Source organism: Geotrypetes seraphini, chromosome 3 (assembly GCF_902459505.1).
Source record: "Geotrypetes seraphini chromosome 3, aGeoSer1.1, whole genome shotgun sequence".
Lineage (NCBI taxonomy): Eukaryota > Metazoa > Chordata > Amphibia > Gymnophiona > Dermophiidae > Geotrypetes > Geotrypetes seraphini.
In genome coordinates, this window is record NC_047086.1 from 68,977,116 (window position 1) to 68,989,808 (window position 12,693).

At 47.5% G+C, this 12,693-nt stretch overlaps 1 protein-coding gene across 7 annotated transcripts in view; it reads left to right on the forward strand.

Moving 5' to 3' along the window:
* The window catches only part of ELOVL5 (ELOVL fatty acid elongase 5), a 98,848-nt gene that overhangs the window by 43,854 nt on the left and 42,301 nt on the right, over window positions 1-12,693 (forward strand). For all 7 annotated transcript variants that reach the window (XM_033936692.1, XM_033936691.1, XM_033936690.1 and 4 more), the window contains exon 6: window positions 10,243-10,367. In XM_033936692.1, the coding sequence (XP_033792583.1) occupies window positions 10,243-10,367 (125 nt within the window). The remainder of the gene's footprint in view (window positions 1-10,242; window positions 10,368-12,693) is intronic.

Consider the following 12,693-nt stretch of genomic DNA (forward strand, 5'->3'; position numbering starts at 1 on the left):
TGAGATTATAATTCTTTGTTTAATTTCCAAATAAATTAGTAAATGTGTAAAATTTATTGTACAATTAAAAACAGCAACAAGAAATAGTTAGAAATCTGATGAGGCAGCAAAACATACCAGAAACATCAAGGTAGTATTTGGAAGAATTTAATCTTGCAGTTTCAAAATGAGAAGCTTGAGTAAAAACCCATGTAAATGAAAAAGGTGTTCTATAAATTGCATGTTAAATTCCAGTGTGTTAAGAACTGTGAAAATCTTCTAAATGTAAAAGGAAAGAATAGTCGGTTTCTAGATCATTAAAAGAAGTATTCTGTCATGTAATTTGAAAAGCAAATGAGTTTTTGAAAAATTTATTGTAGAGTCCAAAAGAAATTTCCTGGAAGATATTTTGCAACATGCTGCTTTGAAGAAAAATGGTAGAACATGTAGGAAAAGAAAACAATATAGATCTAGTGCACAGATCTCCAAGTATCCTGGTCTTGTCATACAGTCTGCCAGCAAAATGTCCATGTGCATATGGAATGCCATAGGAGCCAACTTTTCAAAATGATTTCGGGTGTCCAAGCTCTGCCCAGACCCTACCCCTGCAATAAAAGTACTAATTGTAATGCCATTTTTCCATTCATTTTTCATATTGTGGGACCGGGATCCTGGCGAGGCCTAGTAACTCCACAGAATCCCCAGTCTTGGCGCGAGCATAACCGTGGTGGACCACAGCGGCCTGGTGCCTCCCATAAACTGCACACCACACTGGCCGGGTTTTGTCCAAATATATGACTTTTATTTATCCACAAGGAAAGTTTCAAACAAAAAAGGTCAAAATTTGGCATTCAAAGTAAAAACCCAAAAACATTCCAATTTTCTCTTGTTCTGCTTTCTTTCTCTTATGTGCCAGTTCTTATCACTGCACCTTCAGTGCTGGCCAATTCAAGTTCACAAATTAAGAACATAACATACAGTTCCTGTTAAGTGTTATTTCCCCCCAAGCAGTGCTAGAACCGTACCTGCCTTGGCAATAGCTAAGCTACCTGGTTCTAGGCACTAATTAGGCTTCTGGAAGAATTGAGTGGCAGTTCCCTTTTGCTAGGAGCAGAGGGACTTGTACTCCCACAGGTGTGGCCACTGTTCCACTCATCTAACACAAAAGTAAATTCAGCAGCTTCCAGCCCCAGCTTGAAACACGGATACCAAAATCCTTCACAAAACATAAACCCCAAAAAGGAAGAAACAAAAAACCCTTTCACCAAGGAAAAAGGACATTCAGGCTTTCCTAAACCTATTCCCATTCCATAGGGTGTTCTTCCTCAGAAGACATAGCATTATTCTCTAACCAGTCCATGTCACAAACCTCAGATTGTGTTTCAAGGTTTTGCATTTCCCTATCCTGGTGAGAACTTTCCAAGGCTGGCCAAAAGTTAGCTGCTTTAGCTGGGTTCCTTCTCAGCTTCCCCTGAGCTTCCCGTCCCAGCTGTCCCTCCTCTCTTACTGACGAGGGAGCTTCAGAAAAAGGGAGCCTCGGCACATAACCACGCCCCCCCCCCCACAGCAGCTTTAGCTAATTCCTTAAAGAGCCCTGTCCTTCCCGTTCCAGCCTGAGCTCTGTGAGCATTTAAAGGGACAGGCTCCCACTTAACCTTGTGCTCAGGATTTTCCCTATACACAGGATATTTCTTCTCCTTAGTCCCTGGCACATTATTAATGCTTCCCTGCTCTTTTCCCCGGGCTTTATTAGGACTGGCCAGATCCCTGTCACAATATATACACACACAATATAATCTTATTAACATTCATTCCTACCAAGACACCTGACCTTGGTCACACATGCAGAACACAGATAAATACTATGCAATGACAGGACCACAAACTAAAAGTCCTAATATATACAAATGAAACCCTAAGATGCTAGACTCTGCATGCAGTACAACACCAGAGTAATAGAAACACATGCATTTCTTCCTAAATAGTGGAAAATATATACAGCAGCTGTAAATTCTCAGAACTGCCATATTTCAATCATTAAATTGAAAATAAAACCATTTTCCAACCTCTGTTGTCTGGTGACTTTATTTTTCTAATCATCTTTCCCAGTCTCTGGTTGAACATCCTACTGTCTGTGCTCTTAAATGTGTTTCCAGGGCCACCTTATCCATCTGCTATTTTTCTTTCCTTCTTCACTTTCTGCCTTACAACCATCTTTGGCATTAACTTTGAATATTCAACTTCATTCAGTTTTTCTGCTTCCTTCTCAAATCTATCTACTGTTCCATATCTTCCCTTCTCATCTATCCATATGTACCATCTCCTTCCTTTCTCTGCCCTTCCCCTCTGTCCATGTGTACCATCTCCTTATCCCAGGACAAGCAGGCAGGTATTCTCACTAGTGGGTGATGTCATCCGACAGAGCCCCGATACGGACATCTTGCAAGCATGTCTTGCTTGAAGAAACTCAGAAGTTTTGAGATGCCCGCACCGCGCATGCGCCAGTGCCTTCCCGCCTGATGGTCCGGGCGTGTCTCCTCAGTTCTTTTTCTTCCGCGGAGCTGAGAAGTCTATCTTCAATTTGCGCCCATTGAATCTCTTTTTTTGCCTTCTATTTTGCCGCGGGTTGAGTTCTTTTGGCTCTCCTGTGCATTTATTTCTTTCTTTGATTTCTTTTTTCAAAAAAAAAAAATAAATTTTTTTCCTTCCGATACCGGGTCGACCGTGTGGCTGGGGCCCCGCGCCTTCGACCTTGCGGCGGAGCTTTTCCGGCCTATGTCCCGGCCGATTACCGGTTTTAAAAAGTGTAGCAAGTGCCAGCGCGCGATTTCGCTCACGGACCCTCATCGACGCTGCTTACAGTGTCTGGGACCGGATCACTTCCCGAAATCGTGCCGGCCTTGCTCCACTCTGACGGCGAGAGTGTTTAAGCGCCGCTGTCTACTGTGGGAGTCCATGTTCAAGATGGAAGCTTCATCGGATCCTGCAGCTTCGACATCGACGGGTGCTTCGACTCCTTCAGCGAAGCCCTCTGCCTCCCCGGCTGCTTCGGGCCTCCTGAAACCGGCATCGTTCACACCGGTTTCGGCCCCGGCTTCAGCGCCGGTGCCTTCCTCTGTCTCCTCGGAGCAGGTATCGATCCCTACAGTTCCACCGGTGGTGCTCAAGGTGCCGAAGACTGGCAAGCAGAAGCACGCAGCACCGAAGGAGCGCGGAGACCGTGCGGATCTTTTGGTGCGGATCCCTCCATATCGGCTTCGTTGCGGTCCCTTCTGGAGGCTCAGTTTGTGGAGCTCATGCAGACCATGGGGTCTCGGCTGATTGCCACCATTCAGGGTGACCTCCCAGCTTCGGCTTCGAGGGGTGGACCACCCCCTCCTCCTCCTCCTCGCCGCACGACCTCGTTGCTCGGCGAGGAGGAGCGGCGAGCGGTGTCCGGGTCCTCGAGGAGGTCCTCCGTTAGTGCTATGCCTCCTTTGAAACCGATCCCCTCGAGGAGGGCCTCCCTTAGTGATATGCCTCCCTTGGAGCCCATCCCCTCGAGGAAAGCCTCGTTTAGTGACCTGCCTCCCTTGGAACCGGTTACTCCGCCCCATGACTCAGTATGGCGTCCACCTTCGGGGCCACCCGGTCCTGGGCATAGCAGGAAGCAGGACGAGTTCTTCCGAACCCGCTATCAAGCCTGGGCGGCGTCGGGGGAGGCGCCGACTCTTCCGCCTCTGCGATCGACAGCATCGAGTCCGATCTGCTCCTTGGAGGCGTCTGACCCAGTTTCTCACAGACGGGCTCGATCCCCTTCCAGGCATCGAGAGGGGCATCGATCCAGACATTCTTCGAAGCATTCCTCTCGGCACTCGACCGTCTCGCCTCAGAAGAAATTGCCTCGGTTGGGGTATGCTGCTTCGACTGGGTCTCCTCCTCCGGGCCCGGAGTTCGAGGACCCCGAGGTTTTCTACTCGTCCTGTTGCTCGCAGGCCTCTCTGGAGCCGGAAGCCTCTTCTTCTTCTAGTCCGTCTCGCAGACCGGCGACGGCGGACCAACTGTCCTTTTCATCGTTCCTCAGGCAGATGGCAGATGACATGGACATTACTCTCGATGCTGGGTCTCGATATTTCAAGGAGTACCTCGATACCATGCACTTGCCTCGTCCTCCGGCAGAGTCCTTGCGGCTTCCCCTGCACAAGCTCCTCGACCAGACCTTCATGCGATGCTTCGAGTCTCCTTACTCTATCCCCGCGGTCCCTGGCAAATTGGATGCGCGGTACCGCACGGTGCATCATAAAGGCTTCGAGGGTCCTCAGCTTTCTCACCAGTCCCTCCTGGTCGAATCCTCGCTCAAGCGGTCTCATCCTGGCCAGGTCTATGCTTCAGTGCCTCCGGGCCGCGAGGGCAGAACCATGGATAAGTTTGGTCGACGCATCTATCAGAATTCGATGATGGCGTCTCGAGTCCTGAATTACAATTTCCACTTTGCAGCCTACTTGGAATTTTTTCTACCTGTGCTTCGGAAGTTCACACCATACATCGAGTCCCAGGCTAGGTTTGAGTTTGAGGAAGTGGTTGCTTCGCTGTCCCAACTTCGGCTTCAGTTAATGCAATCTGCCTATGATGCGTTCGAGCTCTCAGCCCGAGCGGCGGCCTGCTCGGTGGCGATGCGCCAGTTGGCCTTGTTGCGGACCATTGATATGGACCCGAATCTTCAGGACCGCCTGGCGAACGTCCCGTGTGCTGGGGCGGATCTTTTTGACGAATCCATCGAGACTGTCACGAAGAAGTTGTCTGACCACGAAAAGTCCTTCCAATCTATCCTTCGGCCGAAACCTAAGCCTCAGCAGTCTCGACCTTCTCGCCCGCCGTTGATTTATCAGCGGCGTTATCAGCGGAGGCAAACTCCACCTGCGAGGCAACCGGCGAAGCGACAGCCTCCCCAGAAGGGTCAGCCTAAGTCTCAGTCGCCTGCTGTCCCTAAGACCACTCAGCCTTTTTGACTGTCTCGTCGAGGGCATAACCAACCTCGTTCTGCCTCCCCCTGTTTTTCCCATCGGAGGGCGCCTCCATCATTTTTATCATTGCTGGGAGGCCATAACAACCGACTTCTGGGTCCTTACTATCATCAAGGAAGGATACTCTCTTCATTTCCATCGGGTCCCTCCGGACCACCCTCCAAGAGAGTATCCTTCCAACTTGACTCAGACCACCCTTCTTCTTCAGGAAGCTCAGGCTTTGCTCCGGCTTCGTGCCGTGGAGCTGGTCCCGACGGACCAACTGAGCCAGGGGTTTTACTCCCGGTACTTCCTTGTTCCGAAGAAGACGGGCGACCTGCGACCCATTTTGGACCTCAGGGTCCTCAACAAATTCCTAGTCAAAGAGAGGTTTTGCATGCTGACACTTGCTTCTCTCTACCCCCTCTTCAAGCAGAACGACTGGTTATGCTCTCTGGATCTCAAGGAGGCCTACACTCATATTCCCATTCATCCAGCCTCTCGCAAGTTCCTCAGATTTCGGGTGGGACATCTCCATCTGCAGTATCGAGTGCTTCCATTCGGCCTATCTTCGTCCCCCAGAGTCTTCACCAAATGTCTGGTGGTGGTGGCCGCGGCCCTCCGGAACCAAGGTCTTCAGGTATTCCCCTACCTCGACGACTGGCTGATCAAGGCTCCCTCGGCCTCAGGGGTCATCTCAGCGACCCTGTCAACGATTCTGTTCCTGCAGAGTTTGGGATTCGAGATCAACTTTCCCAAGTCTCATCTACAGCCGACCCAGTCTCTTCCCTTCATCGGGGCTGTCCTGGATACTGTACGTCTCAGAGCATTCCTTCCTCCTCAGCGCATGGATGCTCTTCTTCATCTCTGCCAGTCTGTGTCTTCTCGCCAAACCATCTCAGCGAGACACATGATGGTCCTCTTGGGCCACATGGCCTCTACAGTTCATGTGATGCCGTTTGCCAGACTCCACCTCAGAATTCCTCAGTGGACCCTGGCATCTCAGTTGACTCAGGTGTCGGATCCGTTGACGCGACACATCACAGTCACTCCTGCTCTTCGGCAGTCTCTACTCTGGTGGATGACCTCTTCGAATCTATCCAGAGGTTTGCTGTTTCATTCTCCTCCCCACCAGAAGGTTCTCACAACCGATTCCTCGACCTATGCCTGGGGAGCGCATCTGGATGGGCTTCGCATTCAGGGATTCTGGACCTGTGCGGACCGACTCCATCAAATCAATCTTCTGGAGCTCAGAGCCATCTTCAATGCTCTTCAAGCTTTTCAACATCTGCTTCACGACATGGTGGTCCTCATTCGCACCGACAATCAGGTCGCCATGTATTATGTCAACAAGCAGGGGGGCACGGGCTCGGCCTCCCTCTGCCAGGAAGCTCTCAGAGTCTGGGATTGGGCGGTTCGCCACAACACCTTCCTCAAAGCTGTCTACATTCAGGGGAGGGACAATGTCTTGGCGGACAAACTGAGTCGTCTTCTCCAGCCTCACGAATGGACACTCCATTCCAAGCCCCTTCATCAGATCTTTGCTCAGTGGGGAATGTCTCAGATAGACCTCTTTGCGGCTCCCCACAATTTCAAGCTGCCTCAGTTTTGCTCCAGGATCTACGCTCCTCATCGCTTCGAGGCAGATGCTTTTCTGCTGGATTGGGGGAATCGCTTTCTGTATGCGTTTCCGCCATTCCCTCTCATTCAAAAGACTCTGGTCAAGCTGAAGTCCGAACATGCCACCATGATTTTGATAGCTCCTCGGTGGCCCAGGCAACCTTGGTTCTCCCTTCTACTTCAACTCAGCAGCAGGGAACCGTACCTACTTCCAGTGTTTCCTTCACTGCTTACTCAGCAGCAGGGGTCTCTGCTTCATCCCAACCTGCAGTCTCTCCACCTGACAGCTTGGTTCCTCTCAACGTAACTCCGCACCAGTTTTCCCGGGCGGTGAGGGATGTCTTGGAGGCTTCCAGGAAGCCTGCTACTCGTCAATGCTACTCCCAAAAATGGACTAGATTTTCTTCATGGTGTATTTCCAATTCTACGGAGCCTCAGCGAGCCTCTCTATCCTCTGTTTTGGACTATCTTTTACATCTGTCTCAGTCTGGTCTCAAGTCGACATCTATACGAGTCCACCTGAGTGCTTTTGCGGCTTTCCATCAGCCTCTACAAGGGAAACCTCTCTCTTCTCATCCTGTGGTTTCCAGATTTATGAAAGGACTTTTTCATGTCAATCCTCCTCTCAAACCGCCTCCAGTGGTTTGGGATCTAAATGTTGTCCTTTCTCAGCTTATGAAACCTCCTTTTGAGCCTCTGAGCAAGGCTCCACTAAAGTTTCTCACTTGGAAAGTGGTTTTTCTGGTGGCCCTCACATCTGCTCGCAGGGTCAGTGAGCTTCAGGCCTTGGTGGCGGACCCACCTTTCACAGTATTCCATCATGACAAGGTGGTCCTCCGCACTCACCCGAAATTCCTGCCTAAAGTGGTCTCTGAATTTCACCTCAACCAATCCATTGTGCTTCCAGTGTTCTTTCCAAAGCCTCATTCTCATCTTGGAGAATCAGCTCTTCACACTCTGGACTGTAAACGTGCTTTGGCTTTCTATTTGGATCGCACCAAATCACACAGAACTGCTCCTCAACTTTTCGTCTCCTTTGATCCAAACAAGTTGGGACGACCTGTTTCGAAGCGCACCATCTCCAACTGGATGGCGGCTTGTATCTCTTTCTGCTATGCCCAGGCTGGATTACCCCTTCCCTGTAAGGTCACAGCCCATAGGGTCAGAGCAATGGCAGCCTCTGTAGCCTTCCTCAGATCGACACCAATTGAGGAGATTTGTAGGGCTGCCACTTGGTCCTCGGTTCATACGTTCACCTCTCATTATTGTCTGGATACTTTCTCCAGACGGGATGGGCAGTTTGGCCAAACTGTGTTACAAAATTTGTTCTCCTAAGTTGCCAACTCTCCATCCATCCCATTGAGGTTAGCTTGGAGGTCACCCACTAGTGAGAATACCTGCCTGCTTGTCCTGGGATAAAGCAATGTTACTTACCGTAACAGTTGTTATCCAGGGACAGCAGGCAGCTATTCTCACGTCCCACCCACCTCCCCTGGGTTGGCTTCTCTGCTAGCTACCTGATCTGAGGAGACACGGCCGGACCATCGGGCGGGAAGGCACTGGCGCATGCGCGGTGCGGGCATCTCGAAACTTCTGAGTTTCTTCAAGCAAGACATGCTTGCAAGATGTCCGTATCGGGGCTCTGTCGGATGACATCACCCACTAGTGAGAATAGCTGCCTGCTGTCCCTGGATAACAACTGTTACGGTAAGTAACATTGCTTTCCTCCCTCTTTCTTTACCCTTATTCCCATCTTTTCTTAAACAGCATTTCTTGCATATCTTTCTTTCCCGTCCCTGTGCACCATTTCCTCCTTCTCTCTACCCCTCTAGTGGTCTGACATCTTTCTCCTCTCCATCCCTTTGCACCATCTCCTCCCCTCCCTCCCCCTTTGTGGACTCATCTCCCTGTCCTTCTCTCTCTCCTCCTTCCCTGATTTGGCATATCTCTATCCTTCCCTCTCCCTCCAGTAGTCTGACACTTTTCTCCTTATCTTTCTCCCTTCTTGTGATCTGGTATCTCCTCTTCTCTCCTCCTCCTCCCTACCATGGTCTGACATCTCTGTCCTCTCCTTCCCTTTCTCTTCCCTCTCCCGAAGTATGATATTTTTTTTTCCTCTTCATCCCCAGTCAAACATTTTCCAGCATTTCTCTAATGACCAACCTCCCCCTCCGCTCAAGGATCTGATAAGGCATCTACTCTTGCATTCTTCCAGCTACCAGCTGTGTGAGTGAAGTAAACATGCTGCTTTCATGCGGCCCAGAAGCTTTCTACTACTTTGTGCCTAAGTGGGGACAGGAAGCAGTAGCAAAGGGAAAGGTTCCAGCCTGCGGAAGGCGGCGTGTTTACTTCACGTACGCTGCCAGCGGCACAAAGAGTGAAAGTGCAGCTGCAGCGATGGATCCCACCATCCCCAGATCATCATCTTTCCTTTTCTCAACTACCCTTTCATCCAGTATCCTCCCTCCTTCTCTACCACCCCAGGGTCCTCCATCTTTCCCTTTCTCTTCCCAACTGCTCTCCTATCGAGTATCTCTCCCCTACAACCCCAGAGTCCTCCACCTTTCTCTTTCTTTTCCCTAACTACTCTCCTATCTAGTGTCTCTACCCCCTCCCTCCACACTACCCCTTGGGTCCAACTTCTCTCCCTTTCTTTTCCCTTCCTCCATCCCATTGTCCACCATCTCTTTCCCTCTCCTCTGTTCCCAGGCCTATTATTTCTTCTCCTTCCCCTCCCCCCTCTCCCCTCCCCCATGTACTTCAAGAAGAGGATTTAGAGAAAATGGCAGTTGCCGTTGGTCCTGCGGCTTTAGCCCCCCCCCCCCCCCTCCAAGGCTGGTATGCTTCCTCCCTTGTCCGATATCCCACTGGCCTTTCCACTCTAACTTTAAAAGGTAATTACGGCCTGCAGAGGATCACCGGTGCTGCATGTTTCTCTGCCGTGGTCCCTCCCCTCCTCTGATGTAACTCATGTTTCAGTCTGGGACGGACCACGGCAGAGGGGAATGTGCAGTGGAGGCCATTGGCAGCCTGTTAGAATCACTCAGCACTGGTGATCCTCTGCAGGTCATAATTACTTTCTAAAGTTAGAGTGGGAAGACCAGGGGGATGCCGGACGAGGGTGGAGACAAGGAGGAAGCATGACAAACCTTCGGGAGGCCCCCTAAAGCTGTGGGGCCGAGGGCAACTAGTGTTTCTGTGATTACGTGAGGTCCCTAAAATATTGGGGGTGCTCGGGCACCCACAGAACTAGCGCCTATGTGGAAGGCAAAGGTGATTAAAAATAATCTTCCAACCCATAGTATTGCATCTGTATTGTAGTTGGTATAGTAGCTTCAGAGTTTGGGAAAACAGACTAGTATTAGACTTCTATAGTCTGTGTCCCATAAATGACAAACAGATAAGGATAAAGGCTGGTATGGGTTTTATCGGCAACTCTAATAGCTGGGAAGTAGGACCAGTGCTGGGCAGATTCCTATGCTCTTTACCTCTGAATTGGTAGAGGGAGGGAGAGATTAAGTATGTCAGTATTTAATTTTGAAGTAGAATCTCTGCAGATGACAGATACAACTCTGGCCACCTTGTTGAATAGATTGGATGGACCATTTACTAGGTATTGAATTTCTATGGAAATAAAGTGCTGTTTTCTTATATTTTCCAGCCTACTTTGGTGCCACACTTAATAGTTTTATTCATGTGCTCATGTATTCCTATTATGGACTATCTGCCATTCCAGCTGTTCGCCCGTATCTGTGGTGGAAGAAATACATTACTCAATGCCAATTGGTGAGTTAATTCCTATCACTAGGTGGAAGAAAATGTCTGTCATTGAATATAAATAGTTCTTGAACTAAACCAATTAACACACAACTCTAGTATTGTCTTATATTCTTAGGCTGTAACTCATTTTTTTAATTGTATGCTACAGGCTTTATTTATAAAAAGCCTAATTCTTCATTATACCTTAAACAAGATAATTGATAAACTGCCCAGACCATAGAAATGAAAAATGGAGTGGAGGAGATTAAGTAAGCATGGAGTTTAGAGGTGGAAGGAAATGGATCTATCATTGGGATCAGTTGAACATTGGTTATGTTAAGTGACTGACTGAAGTACAAGAACTGCAGAAAAGAGAAGACATGCAATGACTGACACATTGTCAGATCTTGGTTATTCTGATTTCCTCTAGTTCTTGCTCATTAAAACAACATTGTAAAACACATTAATGCTGCCATTTAATTTGAGTATTCTTTATTTTCCTGCTTGACCTGTATGGATTAGTAGATTGTGCCTCCTCCCTTCACTCCCCTTCATATCAAGTTTCAAGTTTATTGAGTTTTAATATACCGACCATCAGCAAGTATCTGGCCGGTTTACAATAAAAATTTAAAAAGATAAATAATTAAAAAATAATAATAGTGCACACCAAGGACATAAACAGGACAGACATGAGAGTGAGGGAAAAAGGGAGATGGGAGGGGAAAGTTACATGTTAAAAGAAGAAGGGAGAGAGAGGGGAGAGGGTAAAACATGTGGGGCGGGATCGCTTTATAAAAGCGGTTTGCTGAATAAGGAAAGAAAAAAAAAATAGAAAAGAATGAGAAAAAAGAGAGAAAAAGGAAAAAGGGTCTCTAAATACAGGAGAAGGCGTCGCTAAATAAGAAAGTCTTCAGGCTTATCTTGAATTTATCAAGTTAATGTTCGAATCGGAGTTGCTGTGGCAGAGCATTCCACAGAGTTGTTGGAGCTACTACTGCGAAGTTTGTTTTCCTAGTGTAGAAGAAGTCTTTTATGGAAGGGATTAACAAAAGTTTCTGATCTGCTGATCTCAGTAGGCGTGTTGGGCATTGTGGGATAAGAAGCTTATCAAGATATAAAGGCTGGTGGGAAAGTCTTATTTTAAAGGTGAGCAGAATGATTTTATAGGTGATACGGTGTGTAATAGGGAGCCAGTGTGCTTCCTTCAAAAGTGGAGTAACATGGTCAAATTTGCCAGTTTTATAGATGAGTTTTATTGCTGTATTTTGAATTATTTGTAAGCGTCGGAGTTCTTTTTGGGGGAGTCCATTGAAAAGAGAATTATAATAGTCGAGGTGGGAGATAACTAGAGAGTGAATTAAAATCTTAATTGCATCCGTATCTAGAATTGAAATGAGGGAACGGATAAGATGAAGTTTAAAAAAGCAAATTTTTGCTACAGAACTGATGTGATCATGGAAAGTGAGGTCTTTGTCGATAATGACTCCTAGAAGTTTTATTTTTGATTCCATTTTTATAGGGATGGATTTGATAAAAATTTTACCGGATAAAGTCTCACTGTTGTTAATTGGGAGTAGAAGACCGCAGGATTTGTCGATATTGAGGGAGAGTTTATTTGTGTAAAGCCAGTCATTTATTGCGTCCAATTTATTGTTGATGTCGTTTATTTCTAAAATGTTTGAGGTATTGATAGGGTGAAGTAGTTGTATGTCATCTGCATAGGCAAAGATTGTGAATCTGATAGATTGTGCTAATGTAAGAAGAGGGGAGAGAAAAATGTTGAATAAGAATGGAGATAGAATGGAGCCTTGCGGAACACCATAGGTTTGGGAAATAGAGGAAGAAATTTCATTCTTTACAGGAACTTTGAAACAACGTTCGTTAAAATATGAAACAAACCAAGAAAGAGCCCGGTCTGTGATGCCACAGTCTTTAAGTCGGTTGATAAGGAGGGAGTGGTCAATGGTGTCGAAGGCTGCAGACAGGTCAAGAGAGACAAGGAGAACAGATTTTTGGTAATCATGATAATAGTGTATAGTTGAGACTAGGCCTAGCAGTGACAGTTCAGTGGAATGTGAAGAGTGGAAGCCAGTTTGGCATGGATGTAAGGCATGAGTATTATCGATGAATTCTGTAAGTTGGTTATGAATGATTTTTTCGGATAGTTTAGAAATCATAGGAAGGTTAGCAATAGGGTGAAAATTTGCTGGTAGTGAGGGATCTGAGTTTTGATTTTTCAATTTTGGAATAACAAGGGCTGTTTTCCAAGCTATAGGCACAAGGCAATCAGAAAGAGACTTGGATACCATTTCCCGGATGAATGGACCAAAGAAAGAAAATAATTTTTTAAGGA